The sequence below is a fragment of the Lissotriton vulgaris genome, chromosome 12 (assembly GCF_964263255.1).
Source record: "Lissotriton vulgaris chromosome 12, aLisVul1.2, whole genome shotgun sequence".
NCBI lineage: Eukaryota > Metazoa > Chordata > Amphibia > Caudata > Salamandridae > Lissotriton > Lissotriton vulgaris.
In genome coordinates this window covers 603,178,068-603,204,515 of record NC_141700.1, presented here as the reverse complement: position 1 = coordinate 603,204,515, position 26,448 = coordinate 603,178,068, and the positions used below count along the sequence as shown (strand labels likewise).

At 45.2% G+C, this 26,448-nt stretch overlaps 1 protein-coding gene across 1 annotated transcript in view; it reads left to right on the top strand.

Moving 5' to 3' along the window:
• Positions 1-26,448, top strand: part of PHLPP2 (PH domain and leucine rich repeat protein phosphatase 2) — a 631,402-nt gene that overhangs the window by 471,455 nt on the left and 133,499 nt on the right. The window contains exon 12 of the mRNA XM_086945488.1: positions 16,499-16,654. Within this exon, the coding sequence (XP_086801614.1) occupies positions 16,499-16,654 (156 nt within the window). The remainder of the gene's footprint in view (positions 1-16,498; positions 16,655-26,448) is intronic.

Sequence of the window (26,448 nt, the reverse complement as noted above, 5' to 3'; positions counted from 1 at the left end):
GCGGGTGCTTGCGATGTCAATTGCCGCTGCGGGCTTGAACCCGGGCGAATTTGGGACCCATTCCTTTCGGATAGGGGCTGCTACGGAAGCTACAGCCGGGGTCTTAATATTGAGCAAGTGAAACGAGTGGGGCGTTGGTCCTCCAATTGTTATAAAAGATACGTGCGGTTGCACATGTTGTGAAGCTGTAATAATGTACTCACGCTTCTTGTTTTTGTTTGGTTTTCAGTTACGCAAGCCTACGAGGCGGGGCGGACTATGCAGTCGACCCTACACCGGGCCAGCGGTCAGACATCACCGGCTGTGAAAAAGGAGGTGTGGGTCGTGGGCCACTCATACGTGAGGCGTGCCGCAGACGTATTCAAAGCAGGTGACATGATTCACGTAGCTGGGGAATACGGGTACAGGATGTCCTTCTACGGAAGGGGCGGTCTCTGTATTGACCAGTTTCAAACATTTTTCGAGGGTTTGTTAGGGCGGACAAGGTCACCGCCGTCTATAGTTATAGTACATCTTGGGGGCAATGATTTGGTCACCATCGGTAGACGACTACTCCTGGAGGCAATGCTTTCCACTGTAAGTTGGTTGGCGAGGAGAGTTCCGGGGTGCACGATTGCATGGTCCCATTTGATTCCACGAAAGGTGTGGCGGGGGGCTATCTCTATTCCTGCTTTGAACCATTCTGTTAGAAAGCTTAACAATAAAGTGAGTAGGTTGTTCCGTTCCAGGACATTGCATTCTATTTCTCGTAGCTGTATTAATGATGACAGTATGTATTTGGGGGATGGTGTGCATTTGTCTTGGGTGGGGAATGAGTTACTCTTAGGAGATTTCTTAGCATGGTTAAAATCGTTGAAACATGACCTTTAGGTAGGAGTTTTGTGGGGGGTCCGGATAGCTGGTCAACTCTCCGGCCTGTGGCGGTAAGGTCATGATCGGTGAGCACTAATTGGAAGATCCCTATGAGTGGGCGTCACCCAACACGGATGGGAGCGCTCGGGGGAGGTGGCCTTTGGCCCCTCAACGGGGAGGCGGTCCCTTCTAAGGATGGGTCGCCGAAAGAAGAGGAAAGGCGGTCAAGGCCCCTTCCTGTGTAGGAGGGGTTACAGCCCCCTCCTGGGGAATTTCCCGGGGCCAGTGACATCTGCGACGGCAGATGCGGTAAGTTGTGTGGGGTTGGGGGGAGGTCTACGATACCTTCTAGATACCTCACACGAGTCTTCGAACGACCTTTAACTGGCGTCGAGTTGATAGGTGCCCCCGTCAAGTCATGGGAAATTGGTAGTAGTTGCACTTGAGTACGCCTCAGTGCTGTCGCCCCTCCCAAGTGGGGGGGGTATGTCTGGTTAGGGATCTTGACACCGGTTACGACCTTGCCGTTGGCCCTTAAACGTTAGGATGTACAATTTCAATATTTCAAGAAAATGTTTTGTAGGATGTTAGTTCGGCTAGGAGAACCTCTGTATTAGAGAATCTGTTAAGGTTAGCCAAACATCGCAATGTGGTATGAAATTGTACATTAATATGAAAATGTTTAATGTTTTAATTTTTTGTTTTAATAAATACGGCCGGGAGGGTCACTCCCTCCCACTTCCAAAAACTTCAAGAACTGTTTCCGGTTTCCCTCCTTTGGGGATTGTGTTGAGAGGGGGTGGCGGGTATCTCAGCCATATGGAAAGGGGCGACCACTCGGTCCCCCCAAACGTATGGCAGAGTGCCTCGATCCCCCCGGGAAGCCATTTTTGGGCGGGAGGCGCGTCTCGGCTGGTATGCCCGAAGCGGCGTAGCCGGGGCGCGCTTTTTTCCCGCCCTAGAGTGGGCTGGCCTAGACACTGACGCGGCCGGCCACGCCCTCGGGGCAGGCAGGGGCGGGTTCACGCCCGCCCTGAAGATGGATAAAAAGGGACGCAAGACCAGAAGACATCCTCTTGTTCCTGTGCTCTGAAGCTGCACCTCCTCGCTGCACGTGAGCTCGAGACGGAACGAAGAGCCAATTTTGACCCACCCACCAGCCCCTGAAGACTGCCAGTTGTTTTAATAAAATTGATCGTTAATTCTATTTCGTTTACAGGTTGTTTTAGTGTTGTGTTGATGTTGATGTGTAATAAAGATTGGTCTAATTTTACAAGTTTGGTGATTAAAGAAATTCGGATTTAAGGTCCATTTATAAACAGGCTTTTTCGGTCATAGTGGCCAATGTAGTTTCGTTTAGTTAGCATTTGTCGTATTTATTTTGGTCGGGCGGTAAGGTCATGATCGGTGAGCACTAATTGGAAGATCCCTATGAGTGGGCGTCACCCAACACGGATGGGAGCGCTCGGGGGAGGTGGCCTTTGGCCCCTCAACGGGGAGGCGGTCCCTTCTAAGGATGGGTCGCCGAAAGAAGAGGAAAGGCGGTCAAGGCCCCTTCCTGTGTAGGAGGGGTTACAGCCCCCTCCTGGGGAATTTCCCGGGGCCAGTGACATCTGCGACGGCAGATGCGGTAAGTTGTGTGGGGTTGGGGGGAGGTCTACGATACCTTCTAGATACCTCACACGAGTCTTCGAACGACCTTTAACTGGCGTCGAGTTGATAGGTGCCCCCGTCAAGTCAAGGGAAATTGGTAGTAGTTGCACTTGAGTACGCCTCAGTGCTGTCGCCCCTCCCAAGTGGGGGGGGGTATGTCTGGTTAGGGATCTTGACACCGGTTACGACCTTGCCGTTGGCCCTTAAACGTTAGGATGTACAATTTCAATATTTCAAGAAAATGTTTTGTAGGATGTTAGTTCGGCTAGGAGAACCTCTGTATTAGAGAATCTGTTAAGGTTAGCCAAACATCGCAATGTGGTATGAAATTGTACATTAATATGAAAATGTTTAATGCTTTAATTTTTTGTTTTAATAAATACGGCCGGGAGGGTCACTCCCTCCCACTTCCAAAAACTTCAAGAACTGTTTCCGGTTTCCCTCCTTTGGGGATTGTGTTGAGAGGGGGTGGCGGGTATCTCAGCCATAGAGGGAAAGGTTTGCATTTATATACCGTTTGCTACCCCTGATGAGGTGTTGAAGCGCTTTTTAACAAGTAGCATGCCACTCCAGAACTCAAACAGAATAGTGGTGAATTAGTATTGCGAAATATGAAATTAATTTGAGCGGTGGACATGTGAGTTGGATTGAAAAGGATAGTGGAGGAATTAAAGAGGACAGGATCTCAAAAGTGTTCATTTGAAGATCATAGCAGTAAAAGGAGGTTTTGGATGAGTAAAGGAGAAGTGGAGAGGGAAATGTCGGACAGAATGATTTAGAAAGGCTAGTTAGGGAGATCAGGATAGTAAAGGAGGTTTGAGATTATGCAAGGAGCGGTAGAGGAGGGAAGAGTCTAAAAGGATTATTTGGGGGTTTATAGTAGTAGAATGGTGTTTGGGATAAGTCACAGAGTGGAGGTAGAATATATACTGAGAGAGGAATAGAGTGAGTAATTGGGTAGTGCATTAGAGAGTAGTATGATGAAGTTTGTGACGAGTCAGAGAGTGGAGGTTGAGGTTATATTGAGAGAGGTATGGGGTGAGATATAGGGTGGTGAATTAGAGATGCTAAATTAGGAGTAAAGAAATAAATATAAAGATACATAAGTACATGGAATGTATATATGTATAAGGAAGATAATATAACTAGATGTAGGTTGTATTTCATAAACTCAAACTTTCAATTGTTGCTGTACTTTAAGCGAATTTATTTGTTTTTATAATTTATAATTTTTTTCTTTTTTTCCAATATGAAGCAATTGTAGATAGTTATGATCAAAATTTACTTATTTATGCAGCAACCAATATACATGTTAAACATAGAATAATATGACCATACGTAATATGTACATTTGATAAGCAGAACTAATTAAATATCTATATATTTATTAACATAATTATTACACATGTTTATACAAAGCAATACACTTATGTAGGTTCACATCTATAATCCAAATAAATGCTTATATACAGAGGGATTTGCTGTATATTTATGTTTGAGTATGGTGGTTATGTGGGGAAGAGCCAACTCTTGAGTAGTCTTCTGAAGATAAGATAGTTATCTGTAGATCTTATGTTTGGGGGTAAAGAGTTCTATAGTTCAGCTGCTTGAACAGAGAAGGATTGCCACCTATGGTCTTTTTCTTGTGCGGTGGGATTTTGAGGTGAGATGCCAATGTAGAGCAGAGGTTCCTTTGTTGAATGTATTTAGTGTTTTTATTCCTGATGAAGAGTGGCCTTGTTCCATGTATTGCTTTTTGGGTGAAACAAAGGAGCAAGAATGTGGATCTTCTGGCAACAGGTAACCAATGTAGGGCCTTCAAGGCAGGGGAGATGTGGGCTTGTGGCTTTACATGTAGAAGTGATGTGGCAGCAGAGTTCTAAATCCGCTGTAGTCGTTTTATAGTTGTTAAAGATGGTCCCTAGTAGAGGATATTGGCGTAATGGAGTCTAAATAGCACAAGAGAGATAGTAGCCTGGACCTTGAGTGGAAATCCCAGTTGAGGAATATGCTTCGCAGAGTTTTTATAGTAATGATGCTTGATCTTGCTGGTTTGTCCACTTGGGCATTTTTTGATAGCTTGGAGTCCATGGTAATTCTGAGGTTTCTCACTTACTTAGATACTTTAGGCGGTGTTCCCAGATCGTCAGGCCTGGCGGCGAGTGCCTTATAATTTTTCCAATCGCCACATGTCGGTATTTCCCTTTTGGAAGCACTCAATTTGAGATGGCTCAGTGTCATCCACTGATTAACGGATTGAGGCAGCTTAAACGTTTCGAGTTTCCAATGTCTTTGGGGCTTTCCTGTATAAGGAGTATTTGTGTGTCATCTGCATAGTTATAGCATGTGAGGTGAAATTCATTCATCAGTGATGGCAAGGACTTTATGGAGATGTTGAAAAGCATGGGTGAGATGATAGATCCTTGAGGAACCCCATCTCTTGTGAAGTACGGTTTGGATGGGAACGGCATCCTTGCTAGGAGCCCTGCATTACAGACCTCTCCTTCCATGAAGCCGGATGATCCCAGGCTTACAAAGGAGGTTACAACCAGTACAGTGGACAAGGTCACCAATACTTTCGAGGAAATCTGGTTATTGTTAATTGGGATTTCTAAAGCGCATTATTACCGACAGGTCTCTAAGCACTGCGAGAGAAAGAGCCCTACCTGGGCACATCTGTAGGAGTGTGCATTGAAAACTTGGCTTAGGTGGTGCCCCAGGCTTCAACAAAAAGAAGTATTTTAGTTTCCTCCTGAATGGGAGGATGACAGGTTCTTGTAAATGTAAATGTAAATGTATAGGCATTTATATAGCGCACTACTTACCCGTAGGGTCCCAAGGCGCTTAGACCGCTGCGTAACCCTTCCTGGCTTCCCTGAGAGATGGTCCCTTAATGGGTATCTCCAGGGTGAGTCCAGGCATCCCCGGCGGTCTGGTGGGGCCGTTAGTGAAGATGAGGCAAGCTAATGCCCAGAGTTGCCGAGTGTGATCGCTGATCAGAGTGGGCACCGAGGCGAGAGAATTATCGAGTCCGCTGACCCTGGTCCATAAACTTGCCGCGCCGGGAATCGAACCCTGGTCCCGGGCCGTCCTCTGCTCTCGGGTCTGCCGCCTCTAACCAGTGAGCCACACTACTTCACACCAGTGAGCCACACGCTACCCGCTAGCCTTTAGGAAGGCTAGCGGGTAGCTTGTTCCCAGAGCTCGAGGATCATTGTGGAACAAGCTCTGCCCCCTTTAGAAGACATATTAAAACGGGGGCAAGCCAGCAGGCCAGCATCCGAGGAGCGTAGGGATCGTCGTGGCACATAGCTTACCAGTCGGTCCCTGATGTAAGCTGGGGCCTGGCCTTGGATAGCTTTATGGGCTATGCATAGCCCTTTGAACATGGTTCTTTGCCTAACCCGGAGCCAGTGCAACTGCTGCAGAAGGGGGGTGGCGTGCGCCCACCTTGGGAGTCTGAAAATCAATCTGTCAGCATCATTTATGACTACCTGGAGTTTCGTTAGCAGCTTCTCCGGCAGGCCATTGTACAGGGAATTACCATAGTCCAGACGTGACACGATCATTGCTGACACTACCATCGAGAGTGCCGTGAATGAAAGGAGGGGGGCAAGTCATCGTAGCTTTCTTAACAGGCCCACACATGTTCCACTACGGATACCTAGTGAGCCATGGAGAGCTTGGCATTGATTTTTATGCAAAGGCTCTTTACCACTTGGGCTGGTTTGGGGATAGTGCCAAGCTCTGCAAAAGAGGTTGGTGTCCGTGGTGATTGCCAGGACCTCAGTTTTATCGGGGTTACTTTTAAGGGAATTGGCAGTCATCCAGTTGTACGTGTACTTCAGGATATTCTGCATCCGCCCATGGGGGAGTTGTCAATCTGGATGATAATTTGGGTGTCATCTGCGTAATTAAATACTTGGCACTCCATGCGGCTCAGTGCAGCCACCAGAAGCTGAAGGTAGGCATTAAAGAGGAGAGGGGACAACGCCGAACTCTGGGGACCCTGCACGAAAGCTCGCCGGTGTTGGACATCTGATCAGCCAGTTGGACCCGTTTGGATCGGTCTGATAAGAAGGACGAGAGCTACTGGAATGCCGTCCCCTGGATGCCGAACTCCAAGATTCGTGACAGGAGTTGGCAATGATTGACCGTGTCGAATGCCGCGGACAGGTCCACTAGGATCAGGGCACAAGGCTTCCTGTTGTCGGCCATGGTCCTAAGTTCATCTGTCATTTGGAGTAGCTGATTTACCTCTGTGTGGTGTGATAGGGTTTTCAGCACATGCTGTTCCAGCACCTTTGCCAGAAAAGGGAGCTGGGAGATGGGCCTAAAGTTCTTAAGGTTCTTTGAATCAGCCCCAGGTTTTTTCAGCACAGAAATGACTCTTGCCTCCCTAAAGTTGATCGAGGCCTGGCCAGTTTCGAGTGACCGGTTTAGCAGGCTGAGAACCTCGCTCTCTACCCCGGGGAGTGCCATTCGGAACACCCTGGGGGGACAGGGATCCGCTGGTGACCCTGATTTGACCCGGCCCATTAAGTGATTCAGAGAATCATGATTTAGCTGTGGGAAGACGGTGAGGGTCTTGTCATATGCAAGTGGTTCGAGGTCCGCCGCCAAGGGGCAGTGTACGACGGGGTTGCGGTAGATGTCCATCAGGAGGTCTTTGGCTTTAGTGAGGAAGTAGGACTGGAACTTATTACAGTCTTCCAGACAGACAGGGGGTTTCTGTTCTCCTGCCTGCCTCAGCTCCTTTAAAATCCGAAAAGTCTCTTTCTGTTTGTTGTCGGCAGCCAGAATCCTAGACTCATAGTATTCGGCTTTCCTTGCTATAATGGCTTTTTTATAGGCTGTCAGCACGGTTTTGTATTCGGACAGAGCCTCTGGGTCATATGCTTTACGCCAGGCTCTCTTGGACTGGCGCAGAGTTTGTTTCTTCCGTCTTAAAGTCTATTAAACCAGGGGGCCCCTTTGCCTGTATTCCTCACTCTTTCCTTACGTGCGGGGGCAACTTTATCAATGGCATTGCTCAGCCTAAGTGAGAGGGACTCACTTTCCTGGTCACTGTTGCCCTGTGCAAACCTCATTGAAGCTGAGTTATGCAGGGTCCCGACGAGGTCATGTTCGTTTATTTTTCCCCATCCGAGTAGCACTTTCCACTCGGCGGGAGGGAAAGACACTCGACCTGTGAGTGGGAACAGGCCCCTGATCAGGAAATAGTCAAACCAGGCTCAGGGACTGATATACGTCAGGCTGGCTGATGGGGAGGTGGTCCAGACCAGGTCAAGGGTGTGGCCCTTGTCATGGGTGGGGGCATTTACAAGTTATTTAAATTCCAAGATGGATAGTGCCTTATCCAACTGTTGGCATAGCAGTCTCTGGGTATCTGATCCCTGTGAAAGTTAAAGTCCCCCATCACCAAGATGCACTGATACCGGGAGCGGAGGTCGCTAACTAACTCGCTGAAGATTTCAATGAACTTGGGGCTCGTTCGAGGAGGACGGTAAATCACCAGTAAGATTAGGCAAGAGGATTGTGAAAGGATATTTTCTCCCATCACTTCTGCTTATGTAGGGAGTGGGTGTTCAAGACTGCTACCCGTAGTCCGTGTTGTTGCAACAGACCGGCTCGACCTTAGAGGGTGCTGTGGGATACCTGTACTCCCTACTGCAGTTTGTGTCCTTAATAAGCCTTCTGCTCTAAGGATGTCCGCTGTGTGTTTTTTTAAGGGGGTGTTTCCATGGCCTAAGGCCTGTAATTCCTGAGCGGAGTATGGGGATGGGGACAAAGGGTCTGGCCCCTGGCTCGGAAGGGCGCAGACGGGCTTGCCTTAGGTTCGTTTGGCGCGCCTGCGGAGTGCATGTGCTGCGTGCCTGCTCCAGCGTGTAGATATCTGTTTAGCTCCTCCACCCCACCAATCACCCTGCTGTGTAACATCTGAGTGTCCCAAGTACTAGACCGTGTTTAGCCAGGAGAGGAAGTGCCTATCGGGCAGAGGAAGTGAGGATAGCTGGGCGTGCAAGATGCAGTGCAGTCTCAATCACAATGATACTTCTAAAAGCAACACAGCAAATACAATCAGGGTAAGTTTTAAAAAGCTTTTAAAAGGGTTCTAAAATTATTAAAAACAATATCTGTTACAGCGCCTCTGGCAAACCACCACGGGGAGGTCAGCGCGTCTCTTTCTGTCTGTTCGCCTGCTCCAGCGTGTAGATATTTGTTTAGCTCCCCCCCCCACCAATCAACCCTGCTGTGCAGCAGCTGAGTGTCCAAACGACTAGGCCGCGTTTAGGCAGGAGCAGAAGTGCCGATCGGGCAGAGCAAGTGAGGATAGCTGGGCACGCAAGATGCAGTCTCAACCACAATGATACTTCTAAAAGCAACACAGCAATGACCAAGGCTTCTTATCGGCTGAGGCCAAGATCTTAAATATTTGCTACAAATCGGCAGTTAAGAAGAGGCGCAGCTTATTCTACTCCCAGAATACCACAAAATGAGTCTCGCTTGTCATTGTTGTCCCCCAAGCTAACCTCCATACAGGCTCTAGGGGGAGAATTTACTGTATTGCTACTCCATTGGCACAGATTACCACCAATGGCTCGTGCTCAAAATTATTCAGTCTCTGCACATGCGGAGACTCCTGGAAAGATAATCTCCCAACCATACACCAAGGAAAGAAAAACATATGCACCTTCCTACTCCTCAAAAGAGGGATAGAGAAGACAGAAAGAAAAGATCTGATTTCAAGTCCTGCTTTATACAAAACTTTATAGAGATGATCCACACAATCAGTCCATTATTTGCTCTATAAACTCCCATGACTTCTCACTGTGACATATGCAAAGCTGCGGAAGTCTCAAAGACATTCCAGGTTCTTCTTGGCCAGGAGGAAAATGGTAGAATGGAAGGCTATCATGGACCTTTGAGAACTCAACAGGTTTTTGAAAAAGTAATCCTTTCAGGTGGTCTCCTTATAGGAAGACATTCTGTTGATCAGGAAGACAAGCTCTCCACTTCCCTGGAACAATATGATGCCTTTTTCCATTTCCCTGTATACCCTTACAACAGGCAATACTTTGGAATTTGTATGACAGAGCAGCATTACCAGTTCAAAGCTCCCCCTTTCAGTCTGAAATTTGCTCCTCAAATATCCACCAAGTGCCTAGGCTCCCTGGCTGCCTTTCTATACGAACAGGGTCACAACATGTATCTGTTCTTGGACTATGGTCTTGTCGAGGCTCCTTCAGAATAGGAGGCTCACGCTTCCATGACCGCTTGCACCAATCTTTCAATCAGTTGGGACTAACACTAAATGTACAGAAGTCCTCTAACAATCACACAACAAGACTCCAGCTCCTGGGAGCAATCCTGAACACGCTACTCAGCAGAGTGGGTTGTAAAACTACGAGATTTTGCGACGAACATCTACTGGGCCTATTGTCTTCCTGCGTTGTAGTTTTCCCTATCCGCCGGCTTCGAATGAGGTCAATCCAGCAAAAGCTCGTTCAGCAATGGTGATTTTGTTCAGTATCCTAAAATGACGCTGGTAATATTCAAATGCCTCAAACAAGTTCTGCACTGGTGAAAAGTCCCAGACAACCTCTGTGCGGGCCTTCCTATTCAACTTACTATAGACAGGATTATTTTGACAACGGACGTTTTGATGGTAGACTGGGAGGCACACATGCAGGAACTCTCTGAAAGCGGTCTTTTGTCAGCCAAGGAGTCACGCTACATAAATATCTGAGAACTACGAGCCAGCCATAAGACCAGATCTACAAGCATTCTTAGTGGGACAAGCAGGACAAGTTGTCTTGGCCAGGACAGACAATACAACATGGATGTACTAAATTGCTAAGCAGTGAGTCTTGCGGTTTTGTTCTTTTCTGAATTGTCGCCAATACTGTGGTACTGGGCCATAGCGAACACAGTGGATATTTCTGGAGAACACCTACCCTAGCTCCAAAATGACCAAAAGGACGCTCGCAATTTCATATTTTCAGATCTCTGAGTGAGAGCTCCAACATGATCAACTGCAGCATGTCCTTGTAAAGTGGAATCATCTGCCTATATACACTTGTTTGCCACCCTGCAGATCGAGAAATGCCTGTGTTATGCAAAGAGGCATTGGTAACTGGAGTCCAACCTGGAGTCAAAGAGCAATGCCCTTTCATTGACAAGGTCAAACATCCTCATTTACACCTTTCTTCCATTTCCCCATATTCCCAGAGTCCTGAGGAAGTCATACTCTTACTGATTGTCCCAGTGTGGCTGTGCTAGTTCTGGCATACCGACTTACTGTGACTGTCACAATACCAACTGATTTTGTTCAAGAGCCATCCCAAGCTCCTCTCCAGACACAATGGCCAGGTTGTCCACCATCACCTAAAATCACTCAGCCTGACAGCTTTGTTCCTGACCTCTGACAATGTGTTCATCTATACAGACGGCAGAGAAATACTAGCACAAGCAGAACACCTGCTACAATAACATCTTAAAATGCTAACTGAAGCGTTTTAGTGTGAGGTACAAGGATAAAGGACTTAGGGCCCGATGTAGGTGGCAAATACCGGTCGGAAACGGCCAAAATCGTCCGTTTCCGACCGGTATTTGGCACTTTGAGATGTAGGGGGCCAATATTTACCGAATCGGTAAATTTACAGAATCTGTAAAATACCGAATCGGTATTTTTACCGATTCGGTATCTTCCAGATGTAGGTGGGACTCTTCTGCGTCCCACAGGCCTTTCAGATTCGGTATTTTAACACCCAATCCAATTGGGTGTTAAAATACCGAATCCAGGTGTGCATGCACATGTGTGCATGCACACCTATGCCATGTGACAGACAGACATGCCCTTAGGGCATGTCTGTGTGCCACATGGCACACAAGCCAGTATTGGGGGTGCTAGAGGGTGTCAAAGTGACACCCCCTGCACCCTTGCACAAATCGGTAATTACCGAATCGGTAAATACCGATTCGGTAATGCCCATTGATTCCTATGGGCTTCAATGCCCATAGGAATCAATACCGATTCGGTATTTACCGAATCGGTAAATACCGATTCCTTCCGATTCGGTAATTTTTAAAATAAAATTACCTACATCTGCCCTTCTCTTTTTTACCGCTTCTTAAATACCGATTCGGTATGAATCGGTATTTATGAAGTGGTAAAAAAGATTTACCTACATCGGGCCCATGATCCCATCTTGATGGAATCCCATCCAGTGCTAACATTTTTTATTGCACTCAGCATAAGAAGAACTCAAATACCCATCGGCAGATTTTATATGGCCACAATATCGAGATTTTAAAGGAGAGAAGATACCTCAGCGTTTTATTTTTGTTTTTTCCCAGAGTCATCAAGCAGTTCATGAGGGCCTTTTTCGGGCTTTCCCGTCTGTAAGACACCCTTCAGTTGCAACATAGCTAATTTCAGTCCTAGGACAACTGATGCTACCGCCCTTTGAGCTGATACACAGGGCGCATCTCAAGTATCTCTCATGGGAACCTGATTACTGCTAACTCTCACCTCAGCAAAGAGAGTAGAGGAACTGCAGGCGTTCACAATAAAAGAGCCATACATTGAAAATTGTCATTTTACACGCCAACCCCAGGTTCATGTCCATGGTCCCCTCGCACTTTGTTTTAGAAAGGATGTCATTCTCCAAACCTTTTTTCCAAATCTATCTACATCAATAGAAAAATCCTTCTGCTAATTGGATATATGTTGGTGCATCACATTTGTAGGTCTAAAATTAAAGACAGACGCACTTAAGACCAGCCATTTGTCTCATTTGGTCACCGAGACAGTGGCTGTTCCCTTTTTGCTACAGTAAAACGAAGTGTATGCTTCAAGGCAGTATGAGAGTACATTCCAAAAGAAATATGGCAACGACAACAGCACTTTACACTGGAATACGTCCCTTGAAAATATATGCTGCGCAACTACATAAAAATGATGACCTACTTTCAGAAAAAACTTCTGCATAGGATTTGATGCAGCAGCAGACTCTTCAGTGGGTCAAGCAGTTGTTTGCAACCTGTTTCAGTACAGATGAGCCTCCTTCCTGCTTTCTTTCTGTATGATATACTGCTTGATGTTCTTGCTTGTTGAAGAAGTAATTAGTTATTCTGTATCTCCAGTGTTTGTATCTTTCATAGATAACATACATTCCAATTTCTCAATGACTAGCCGTTGAAGGTACACTCATCTCAGTCGGTCTCAATCCACTTGAAAATAACTATTTCATTCCATCTTTGGCCTGTGCAGAGGATGCCCTCTGTAGGGGCCATCCTGGACAGGGTGACTGTAAAGGCCTTTCCTGCTCCGCAATAAGTTTGAAACTTTCAGGCAATGATCTTGATGCTTCAGGATTAAGTCTTGGCTCTGGCCTGGATGGTTCTGGGTATTCCTTTTCTCCTGGCCTTGTGCACACTACTCATGGTCATTAGCAAATGTGGACTCGGCAGTGGAATCTTCACCTTCAACTGGCTTAACACTGAGGGCGCCTCTAGAACAAGATCTCCATACCCAAAGAGGCAACCTGTGCTGGATGACGGATGCCAACCTTACATGCAGCAGGTCGATCTGCCTGCCCTATCCACAGCTCACATTAGTGACAGACGCCTTGTCTCTTGGCTGGGCAGGTCACATGAACAAAGTGGAACTCAAAGCAGCTTGTTGTCTCAAGTGGGGCTGCATCGCCATATCATCATTGTAGAACTGCACCACATTCTTCTGGCTTTCAAAGCCTTTCTGCCTTCCATCAGGGGCTCGTTGGGTCAGGTTCTAAAGGTTAACATGACAGCCAAGTTGTACAGCACAAGCATGACATCCCATGCCCTCTGTCTGGAGGCTCTGACACTATGGCAGGGTAGATGAACTCAGCAGATGACATCTTGTCCATCACAAGTAGTGTATTCTTCCATGGGTAGCTCAGGATGTCTTCGCTCAGTGTACTGTGCCCTTAGTGTATCAATGTGCTACCTTTGAGAACACTTAATGTGATGACTTTTCAACCCAGAGTTTCCTCCACAAGGATTTCTAGGAGACATGTTTTTCTCTTGGGTGGCCATCGGACGTTCTTTAGGTGTTTCCTCCTCTGCTGCTAATATGATGAACTCTGAAGAAGGTCAGTCGAGACCTGCCTGGCTCATCTTGACTTGGCTCGGGGAGTCTGGTAGCCCACATGCTGGATTCGAGCGTTGTTCTTCCATATCTACATTTTTTTGGGAGGACCTGCTCTCCCAACAGAATAGACCAGCCCAACAGCCCAAAAATGCTCAAAGCAACCTTCCAACAGATTACGATACGCTGAAGCCTGGCTTGAGGCAAACATGCTCCTTCACCTCCAAAGTTTACACCTCCATGTTGGGAGATTGAGCAGAATCAACTAATAGTCTTTGCCCTTCCACCAGAGGTAGTGGATGTGAGTTTGGCTGCTCGCTGTCCTTCCACAAAATCTATCTACTATGGCTGCTGGTCTTAAATTTGATACCTTGTTTGAGGAAAAACATGTCAATGTTGTCTGATGTTCTTTTATTTGCTGTATCTCTGGTCCAGCAGAGCTTAACTGTGAACTCTGTTAAAGGTTATCCAACCTTTCGGCTATTCTTTTTCTTATTTACATAGTCAGCCCCCTGTATTCAAGTCACCCATTGTAATGATTTGGCCAGCTTTATGCAGCAGAGGATCCTGGTGTAAATTTGAGTCCCCAAATTCACAACCTTTGGGTGGGGATGTGGGGGTACAATTTCGGTATCTATTCAAAAAGTGAGGAGTCTGTATTTAGAAGTATCCCTCATAGGAACAAGTTACTTACCTTCAGGAACTCTCTGATGGGTACTCCATCTGCAGATGTCTCGCTGTCCACCTACCTCCCCATTCTGAGGAGTTGGCTTATAAGTTATATGGTTTATAGTTAGACTGTGCACATTGTCATCATCCTAGTTTGTCAGCTGCCCTGCTTTGTGCGTTATTTAGGGCGTGGAAATTACCTCATGTTAGAGCTCATAAATGGCACCTATATAGGTCTCCAAGGAGGGACGGAGTTGCCACGCAGTCCGATGGAGCCACTTAACAGCGCCTGGGAGAATAAAAACTTGATGAATCGCCTGCTAGCTAGATTATCCAATAGAAAGAGCATTAGCGAAGATAAAAGCCTGATAAAAAACCTCTTACCAAAGAAGGTTCTTGTAAAGTGTTCTGCATTGACACACAAATGCAGAGAGTTATATATTGTTCCCAATTTCAGTGAAGGTTCCGGTGATGGAGAACAAGGATGATGAGTAACTTTTCTTTCTTACATTTTTGTTTCATTTGTTGTTTGTTTTTGCAATCAGGTTGGTGTTAATTTTTATTTACACTGCATCATTCTTAGCACAGCTTAGAATGTGTTTTACAGCAGCCCAGTTCTGCTTTTTTGGATTATCTAAATAGGCGTTTGTTCCAGTACTGCTATTTGGGATTATAATGAATTGTTCCAGTACTGCTATTTGGGATCATAATGAAGCCCTATCAAAACAAATCAGTCTGCCTATTTTAACTTATGCATTGGCGTTTCGATTCTTCAGTGCCAATTTAACAGTATGCATTATATCTGATTGCAAGTAAGTATATGAGATTTTCTAATAGTTATGAACTAGTTTTTTTTCCACAAAGGCCTGATAAGATTTTGACCTCATCAGGTTTCTGAATTTCACTTTGGTGGTCAGTTTCATCACTCACTCATTCATAGGTAATGGGTGAATGACTGCCAACACACACCTTTTGGTCAATCTGTTGATGATAATCATGCAGCTGTGTCAAGTACTGTATCAGCTGGCTTAGAGACGGGTCCTGTGCTGTCCATTGGCCAGAAGTAACCAGAGAGTGGGATCCAAATGTCACATGCAGCACTCTTCTACATATGAACAAAACCTTTACCAACAACATTGTGTTGATTATAATGCACTTACAGATGTACACATGGATCAGTCTTCAGAAATATTTTCGTAGATCTTTTCAGCTCTCACACAATTGCTAAATTGAAGAACACCAGTTGATCAGAAATGTGTGTGCTCTGTTAATCTTTCATGTATTCACGCACAAGCCACGAAATTGTTGATGAATCACGTACAAGCCACATCCACACTCTACAGGGACAAAAAGGTGAAAAGCTATTTTGAAAGCAAGATGTCTGCACCATGAATTTCTTTAAGGTGCATTTAGGCACTCCTCCGGCAGGGCACTAAGCAATTAAAAAGTGAGTATGTGAGACATACCACACTGAAGAACCAGTAACAATGAAGTAACTTTATCCAATTAATGGTGCATGGTTACTTAGGTGGAGGTGCACCACTATGTAACCATCATATTATCGTCTTATACCTTGAACAAGGGTCGCTTTGCTTCATATAGGCTCTTTTGTGAGTAAATGCCACTCTGTAAGTCATACCAGTACATGTATACAAAAGAGTGATGGATGAAATGCTTCAATTAATCTCAGCCACTGGTAATCACTTGGGCCGCATCCCAATCCATTGTTATTTTTCAGGCCAGATCCTCCCTGAATGGGAACACAAACAGTCCAGGAACAGCTGCACCTTAGTCATGGGCTCATCAGCCGGGCACAGCTTAGTTCCAGTGAGACAGTGTGCACGGACCCATGTCTGGTCATACCCGTCCCACTTGGAGCGACACCATAAGTATACAAAACAGTGAATATAGAAAAAGGGTTGCTCTGCCTCTTATATGCTCTTTTGTGAGTAAAAAGGCATATATTGGTGTATTTGCCAGTCTCTGTCATACCAGTTCATGTAGGCATGCTAAGCATATCTACGAGACCCTTGAGTCATTAGGTAGAAAGATCTTGGGGTGCTTTACTAGTCTAAAATATCTCTAGGTATTAGTAGGATGTATCAATAGATATGAATATGTTGTGAGCCATAGCGGTGCGCTAGTGTGTATAACTAGGCAAGGGTTACGGTTTTGTGTTTTCTTTTCTAGGACTTTGAGCTGTATAAGTCTTCAGAAGTTGTCTGTGGGCCATAATCGTCTACAGAGCCTGCCCAGCCTTGAGGAACATGTTCCATTGGAGACACTGGATGTTCAGCACAACCTATTAACAAGGCTTCCAGCTACCATCTTTACTAAAGCATTAAAGTAAGTCAAAGAAGACCTGCTCAAAGAGGTATTCTACAATAAAGATTTGATCAATAAGACTTTATTCATTGTTCTCCTTTGAAAGACAGCTCTGTATTATACTTTAATAGTAAACTTTGGTTTCCCCTACGGGCCCCTTTCCTGAACTTGAAATTCTTTTCATTGTAATCTTTGATAAACGTATTCTGTTTACCCTTCAGATTAGTTTTTGTGTCCCTTCCATTATCATCCCACAAAAATTCTCTGGAAAACCTCTTTCCTTGTAGTTCTTCTCAAAGACCATGATTCGGAGTATTTCGAAATAGGGGTTGATACTTATCTCACCCGTTAAATAGAGTTACTCAAGGGTGAGGTATTTACTGGGTATGGTAAGTCCTAATCAGAGTTTTAACCCTGGAAATGATGCATAACATGTGGAGTCTGTATCGCCAAACGGTGAATTTTGTTTTACCTTTTCACTAGGCTTATTCCCCTAATACATTTGACCGAATTGTACCTGGTGAAATATGTCAGAGTAATTCCATTGTCTGGGTGCAATAAATATTTCAGAACTTGAAATCCCAAATTCTAATTCCTACACAAGAAACTATTAGCACTGGAATCGGAAATTATCCCTCTAATCATAATCAAGACCTAAGGGTTCTCTCTTCTGAAATCCTTTCCCTCCAATAATGTTCCATTTTCATCTGATAATCAATTTCCTGATTTTCTTTGAGGTTTTTTCCTTTCCACCCACTGTAAGTCCTTTCTTTATGTTCCTTCTGAGAGTGATTTCTCTTTTTCCATCTAGGGAATTCTTCACCTGTTCCTCTCTGGTAATCATCTACTTGTTCCTCTCTGAGTGTCATCTCCCTGTTCCTCTTCTGGGTTCCTTTGAGATGTAAATCCTTACCCTGCTATGAGGTACATTTTCCATACCCCTCAGGGAGTCCTTACGCTGTTGCGCTCAGTCATTTTCATTTTATATTTTGAGCGTCATTTACCTCTTCCTGTGTAGGAATCCTTGTTCTACTGTAGGCACCCTGTCATTGTTCTCATCTAGGCATCCTTTCCCTATTCTTCTTTGGAAATGCCCGCCTGGGTTTTTCTGGAAGCTCTTTCCCTGTTCCTCTCTCGGAGTCCTTAACTCATTTCTGCAGAGAGTTGCCTTCCAGTTTCGCTATATGTATCAATTCAATTCATAATGCTTTATACGGAACATTAAAAAGCATGTCCATAAAAGCACATACAGTTACAGATACAAACATTTCATTAAACATTAAACATTTCATTTAAAGAAAACACATAATACATATATTATCCAGAGGGGGATGGAATAAATATTTAAAATAATTAAAAGCACATACTTTTCCTGGCGCTAATAGCTTTAAGCAAAAATGTAGCAGTAAAAAAGCAAATGTCCGGATGGTGCAGATTAAAAAGCAGTTTCATAGCGTCCGTGGTTGTTCTCACTCCAAATCTTTTTAACATTGGCTTTAGGTAGAATTTCCGTAGTTCACTATACAATTCGCATGATAATAGAAAGTGCTTAGTGCTCTGTTCCGTTTTGTTATCACATACACAGGGTCCATTAGGGCGCATTTTAATATTAGGGCACGCAACAAGGTAATGTACTATTCCCATCCTCATTCTGGTTAGTACAAACTGGTGCGAAACTCTGGTTACCTGTGACAAATACGGATGAAATCCAATAAAATCATTCATGCTATTGTACAGTACACATGTGGATAGTTTAGAATCCTCCAAAAAATGCCTTTCATTGCAATAGTTCAAGAAAGTTATTTTCATACTTGATTTAGAGATATCCGAGGCACTGTATGGATCGTTAATCACATTAATCCCAAAAATCTTTTGGGAACATTCAATAATGTATTTAATCCAAGGGATCTTTAAATGCTGGTCTAAAGAAAGGCAGTCCTCAATAATAGCTCTATTCAATGAGGTGCCATCGCTGAGCCAAATGGAGCGCCACAATAATAGGGGTCTTAACATGATCATATCACTTAGGGTTTGAATCCCTGTTTCCTTATGGACCAAGGAGTTGGAGGTAGACTTTGGTAAACACAGGAGCCTTTTCAGGAAGTTATTCTCCTCTACCTGAAGGCTCCCCGCTGGTGACACACCCCATACACCAGCCCCATAAAGGGCTGCAGAGAGACATCTGGACTGATACATTTTTAACATGTCTTTAATACGTCTGCTCCCCAGCTTCTTGGCAAATGCAAAGACCCCGTTAGCACTCCTAATCATCTTTGTTTTAACAACTTTGTGTTCAGTGACCCAGCTCCCATTATTAGAAAAAGTAATTCCCAAGTAGCAAAAGTTTTCAACTTTTTCGACCAGTTCGCCATCGATAAAAGAATGGGATTTACCTTTCATTTGAACTCTTCCAGGCCCACACTCCATCACATATGTTTTTGATTTATTGATCACCAGTTTCCTATTTTTGATGAACCGCACAAAGCGGTTCATCAGGCGTTGAAGACCCAGGGGAGTCCTGGACAGTAACACTGCGTCATCCGCATAAAGTAATACGGGTATGTTAAGATTGTTGACTCTAGGGGCATCCGCCGTGACTGTCTGCAGGACAGAATCTACCTCATTTATGAAGAGGGTGAAAAGCAGGGGTGCTAAAACACACCCCTGTCTAATTCCCCTCCCGATCCTAAACTTGGTCGTACACTCCCCATTAGGTCCATATCGAACACTGGTGCTAAGCTTTTCGTACAGGCGGGCGAGGAAGTATATTATACCTTCAGGGGCCCCCATTTCTAATAATTTGACCCATAATATAGCGTGGTCTACCATATCAAAAGCGCTGCTTAGGTCAGCAAAACATAAATAAAGCGACCCTTTTTTGGCCTGGGTATATTTCCCTACCAAGAGCTCTAGATTCAGACACTGCTCAATGGTGCCACGTCCTTTTCTGAATCCAAACTGGCAGTTAGTTAAGATCTCATTGGTTTCTGCCCATTCCTCTAGTCTTACTAAAAGGACCCGGCTCATAATTTTGACAGATGAGTCCAGGTAGGATATAGGTCGATAATTTTTGGCATTGCCCCGGTCACCTTTCTTGTAAATGGGGACGATTATTGATTCCTCCCAAGTAGACGGTATTTTACAGCAAATGGCTGCATTGAAGATTTTGGCCAGCAATGGGCCCCAAATCTCTGGTGCGGTCTTATACACGTCTATGGGCACACCATCCGGTCCCTGGGCCTTCCCTCCCTTACTGGTTCTTATGCTAACCATAACCTCATCTATAGTGATATCTAAGGCTATGATGGGCCAGCCTTCTCCATTGGATACAGTTCTATTACTCGAATCAAAAATAATGGAGAAATGTTGGATCCAAGATTCCATACTCACATTTGATGTGAGTTCTGGTGCCTTTTCATCTTTTAGGAATGGACTATTCACCGTAGACTAAAACAAAGTACAGTTCTTCAATTCTGCTGCTTGACTGAGGTTGTCCCACGCTTCCTGCTGTAATTCAGCTTTTCTACGTTTAAGGATCAAATTATAATCCTGCCTAAGTTGAATCACCAGACTCTTATCTCTTGGTTTAACTGCTAAAGCCTCTTTAAGATCCGTCCGGGCAGTAGAGCAGGCATGATCAAACCATCCCCTTTTCTATCCATTCTTGTGCCCAACCTCTTTGGTAAACTTCTTATTGATGGTTGAATTAATTCTATCAAAGTGGTCAATACTGGCAGCCGAGGTATCATCCTGTTCTAAAATTGGCGTGATTTCCATCAGACAAGTAGAAATGATGGACTCAGATGTTATGTCGCTTTTTCTCCCTTCCACCTCAACCTATACCCATTCTGTCTATGGGGTTCAATATTAACGATACTACCCTGCTCACGTAAATAGACATTATTCCATATTATTAATTCAGTAGTTAAACAGTTATGATCACTTAACATAACATCAATCACCTTGGGCACTGGGCATAACGGAATAAGGGTTGAAGACATGCAAATAAAATCAATAATGGTGTTAGCGCCCCTTCCTTTAAAAGTCGGGATATTTTCACCCACATCATTTTTGGCATTTTCCATAATTTCCATATCATACTGTATCAAAAAGTTATTCAGGGTCTCCCCATAGGTGTGATGGGGAAAATGAACATCAGCATCCCCCAAACGATTATACACACCGCACAACTTCTGAGAAGATAATGGGCATACAGAAACATTAAAATCCCCCACAAAAATAAATTCAAAAACACCATTAAAATTTTTGACAAAATTGTTCAATGTCCTATCTAATTCATTAATTGCAACATGTCTAGTGCCATCAAATGTATTATTGTAGAAATTAATCAAAAGTATATTTCTACCCGCTTCTTGTGTTAGCCATAGAATTTGTGAATGAGCCCCCACTTTTACATACTTTTTCACCGAGATAGGTAATTTGACTGAAATCAACACCAACAACCCTCCTTTAGCTCTACCATGGGTTGAGGCCAAGGCTGGGAGTTCATAGGATACAAAACCATCAATGCCTTTAAAGTTTTTACACCAGGTTTCCTGAAGGCAAAGAATATCAAATAAGTTCACGAAATCTTTCCATCCTAGCATATCCTCCTTGGCCACTAGACCTGCAATATTCCAGCTGGTGATATAACAAGTTGCACTATCTCTCTCATGGCTGACAATAGGCGGTTCATCACTAAATATGGACATGTTATTCTCTATGTTAAAAAGCTCTATGTTATACGTTGGATTTGAGACTTCTCCCCCTGTCGGCATACAATCTATAATCACATCATTGTCCAATTCATCTACAGACATAATTACTTCTCCATAATTATTACTATTTGCATCATCCCGGGAAGGGTCAATCTCATGTCAATCATTTTGATCTAAAAAACTCAGTGACTGATACCTGTTCTGAGTTGGGACTTGATAGACCATCCCACTAACAGACAAAGGAGTACTACCATAGGTTACAAATGGGTTGGGGGTATGTGTTATAGAATTATTCCCGCCTGACATAGGATTCACCATATGCATCGGCGGGGTAAATATACCATCTTGTAAACCAGGACAGAAGTTAGGCAACGCAGGTCTATTTACAAAAGATGGGTAAGTAAAGTTGCTCGTTGCCCCCTCCCTACAATTAACAGAAGGCAGCCTGCTAAGATGGTTGTAAAAATAGCCCAGTGGTCTAGCAACTACTTCTGTCTCTGACTGCGTGATTGAGGCTGCTCTAAGCAAAACAGTCGCAACATGTTGCGGATGCTTAAAATTAATGATCACACAATCGCCCCCACATGACTTTTTGGTATTACCGATCCAATTGACTCTTCTGATAGAGATGATTTGATCAGAGTAGCCAACTGGGTAACCACAATGGCGGTTTAACCAGGAAATTGTTTTATTCTTCAAAGATTCCTCTGACTCCTGATTATTAGGGAACTGGGTTAAGATCGGGACATTAGTTAAGACCACAACGTAGGGTACACATTCAGGTGGGAGATCTACTGGACGCCTGCATATCCGTATGGGTACCCCATTAGTTCCCCCTGTGGCAGCCGGTAAAGCTAAGACCGCTGGTACCGAAGCTGTCTTAGGAGCTGATGATGTAGGTCTAATATCATTCTGTAAAGTACCCGACATTGTGCTTGTCGACCCAGCATTTAATTGCTTTGAAGGTCTACCTGCCTCCTGGGCCGTTGTAAGTAATGGTACAGGTAGCTCTTTGGGTGGTTGTTTCCTGGTATTAGTAGGAGGGGCACTATTTATGGGTCGTGACTGTGTCTGCACCCTATCTTTTGTAGAGACAGAGGTTGAGCACGCTGGTATTTTAATATCTGATATAGATTTTTCCAATTTATCGGCATGCTGATCCACCACGGCCCTTAGTCTAACTACTTCAGCCTGCATATCTTCAATTTTAGTTAACAAGGGCTCTACCACCATATTAAATTTACGGTAGATGTTACTCAGTAATAGGTCAATTTGATCGGGCTTAATGGAAACAAAATTGTCATTTACTAAAGACCCTGTTTCCTCAGCGCTCTCTTTGTGTATGGCGTCTTTTTTGTTCTTTCTAGTAGAGTGATTACCCCGTTTAGGTGCCGTTTTCCTACAGGCTCGCATAAACTTAGTAGCCCTAACGGACTGCTGAGGTGTACCCCCGGAGTTATCACTTGGGTCATCTTCCACCCTTGTCAAATTGTCTGAAGCCGTAGTTAAATCAACATTGTCGCTGATATTATCATACTCCACTGCTGTGTCTGTCTCATTGACGATGATATCCACATTATTAAGATCCGCAGATGGAGTCAGTGGGAGGTCTGGAACAGTATTTTTCCCCAGAGATTTCCTTCTGTCACTATTGATTCTGGATACTACTTTCAGCAAATAGTTATCTGGTAAAGTAGTTTGGTCTGACATTTTGGGGGATCGACCAGAGGTCTCAAATACAGTAGTTTTTTAAAACTTAAAGAACAAAGTTATTTCCGCAGATATGCACCTACGGGTACTCACAATTCGAACCAAAGGGGGTGGCCCTGCCCGGCCTCTTCTGGCCCCTGACGGCCACAGACGGCCCGCCCTTGTCCCGGGCTTCTCCCGGTCGCTCCCGCGCGCGACTCGCGGGGCGAGAGGGGGTGTCAGCCTTTTACTGGCACCTCCGGGCGCTCTTGGCGCGTCACGGGCGCGCTGCCGCCCCAGAGGCTGCTGGGGAGTGTGGTCCGGCTCGACCGGGCTGCCTCCCGACGTATTGCTGCTGCCGCCGTTCCCCTCACGGCTCTTGCCCGTTGGCGAGATGTAGGTAAGCCTTTTGTTTTCCCCCCTGGGCTCCCGGGGGGTCAGCCTTTTACTGGCGCCTCCGGGCTCTCTTGGCGCGTCACAGGCGCGCTGCCGCCCCAGAGGCTGCTGGGGAGTGTGGTCCGGTTCGACCGGGCTGCCTCCCGGCGTATTGCTGCTGCCGCCGTTCCCCTCACGGCTCTTGCCCGTTGGCGAGATGTAGGTAAGCCTTTGGTGTATCCTTTCCTTGTTCTCCAATGGGAAATCTCCTTTTCTTTGTTCCTCTTTCAGAGCCCTTAACCTGTTGCCCACAGGTAGTTCTTCTCCCCTGGTAATTCCCCACTGGAAATACGTTCCAGGTTCTTCTCATGGAGTCCCTTCCCTTTTCTTCTTTTTGATTCCTTAACCTGTGGACATTAGACATTCCTTTGTCTATTCTCCACTGGCATCCATTCACCATTCCCTTTGAGAATACTTTCACCTTTCCTGTCTGGGAATCCTTACCATGTTCACTCCTGGGAGTCATTTCCAAGGCCTCCTTACAAGGGCCATTTTCATGTTACTCTTTAGGAGTGGTTTACCTCTTCCCTGCTTGGGAACTCTTTCCTTGTTCTCCTGAAGGCATCCTTTCCCTGATCTCCCCCAGGCATTGTTTCCCTATTCTCCTTTGATATGCTTCCTGAGGCATTCTGTGTGAGTTCTTTTCCTGTACTCCTGAGTCAGTAATTTCTCTTTTCTCCTCTGATCATTCTTTCCCTGTTCTCTTTATGATTACTTTCTGTTTTTTTCTCTAGGAATCTTCACCCTGTTTACGTCCGAGAGGCCTTGCTCTGTTGACATCTGGTAGTCTTTAACCTGTTCAGCATATTTTTGCGTTTACCCTTTTAGGGTCACTTACTACTTCCCCTCTTTAGTCCTTTCCTTATTCTCATCTGGGTGCCCTTTCACTGTTTATCTGAGTTTTTTCCAAACAGAAATGGTTTTTCCATTATTTTTTGGGAGTTCTTTCTCTATTCTCCTGTGGGCATTTTTTGCTTGTTTCCTTCTGGTAATTCTTTTCCTGTTGCATTTATCTTGGCGAGTCACTTCCCTGTCCTTGAAGGAGTATCGCTTTGTGGGTTTCTTGAGCATGTCATCTGTAAACAAACTGTTTTGTTCTGTTTCATCCTTGCCATCTGCTTCTCCTACTAAAGGCAGTAACCGTATGGACGACTGTTGGTCAGTCTGATTCCCAGCACATGGCAATATGCATTTAAGTAGGAGGCACTGAAGGGGGCACACATACATGAAATTTGTGAAGTTGAAGGGAGGGGAACCCAGCAAGCCACAGTTCCCAGCAGAATCAGTATTGCATGAAAGATCCTATCACTGAAAAAAGGCGTGCAGAATCATGAGAGGAAAATAAAGTGAAGTTAATCTATTCCAACAATTAAACAAAACAAGGGCAAAAGATGCTCAATACCTAAGAGCAGTGCTCTGAATTGGAGTAGAGTTTTATCCAGTATTGGGGGTATCTTTCATAGATTCACATGCCTGAATCATTCCCCATCGCCGAGGCGGGATTCCCACGGTAAATAAAAAAGCAGTGCAAAGGTAAATAATAGTAGTAGGCCCTAAAGAAAAGGCCTGAGGCCTAGATCTTAGCAGCCTGCCTACATCATTATGCTAAAAGGACCAACAAATTAGTCCCAACCAATCAGCTATCAGCACCCTCTAGAACACTCTCAGCAGATCCAGTTCTCCTCAGATTTTCACCGCACGTCGTGTGGAAGGAATTCTCCCTGAGTGCCACTCAGTATTTCTTCAGAATGTCTGACAAGAAGGCCTTGTTCAAGCCCTGCAGAACCTGCGACATGAAGAGAGTCCATGTTGATGATCAACATAAGGACTGTATCTACTGCCTCTACCCTAAGCATGAGGCAAAATATTGTAAAATCTGCCGTACCTTCCCTTCTAAAACTCTCAGGGATAGGGAGGCAAGAGTCCTGCTGTGGCTTAAATCATCGGGGTCTACACAGTCTCCACAGACTTCTGCTCTCAAGGACTCTAAGAAACACTCTTCTAAAACAGTGAGTAAAAGCCTTTCAAAATCTTTGGCTTCCCCTCTATCATCGACGATTTCTGTCACATCTTCTGCTCCTTCATCGACGGCGACTATCTCTACTACTTCTATTACATTTCCTATATCGTCGACGAGAATTTCTATAACATCTTAAAAGACTGTCGTCGAAGAATCGTCGACGAAGGCCTCATCCACGAAGTCGTCATCGAAACATATATCGGCGAAGGTACCGTCGACGAAGCTTTCACTGTCGACAAGAGAGGTATCGTCGACGAAGACGCAAGTATCTACTGTGCCGTCGACGACTTACCCGTCGACGACAGTCCCATCGACGAAGATCCCAAGTCCGTCGAAGATGAACACGTCAAGCCCGTCGACGGTGATTCCGTCGACGATGATTCCGTTGGCGATGATCCCGTCGACGTCGAGCCCGTCGACGATCAATCAATCAATCCATCAATCAATCATAGTACTTGTAGTGCGCGCTACATACCCGTGAGGGTCTCAAGGCGCTGAGGGGAGGGGGGGGCTGCTACTGCTCGAAGAGCCAGTTCTTCTGAAGGTGAGTAGGTCTTGGGTCTGCCGTATGTGGGTAGGGAGGATGTTCCAGGTCTTGGCGGCGAGGTAGGAGAAGGATCTGTCGCCGGAGGTTGTTCGTTGGATGCGGCGAGGGCGAGGCTGGTGGAGCGGAGCTGGCGGGTGGGGGTGTAGAAGCTGAGTCTGCTGTTCAGGTAGGCTGGTCCGGCGTGGTGGAGTGCTTTGTGTGTGTGGGTGAGGAGCTTGAAGGTGATCCTCTTGTCGACAGGAAGCCAGTGTAGGTCTCTCAGGTGGGGGATGATGTGGCTGCAGCTGGGGACGTTGACTATCAGTCGGGCGGAGGCTTTTTGGATGTGTTGTAGTCGACGTAGGTGTTTGGCTGGGATTCCTGCGTAGAGTACGTTGCCGTAGTCCAGTCTGCTGCTGACAAGGGC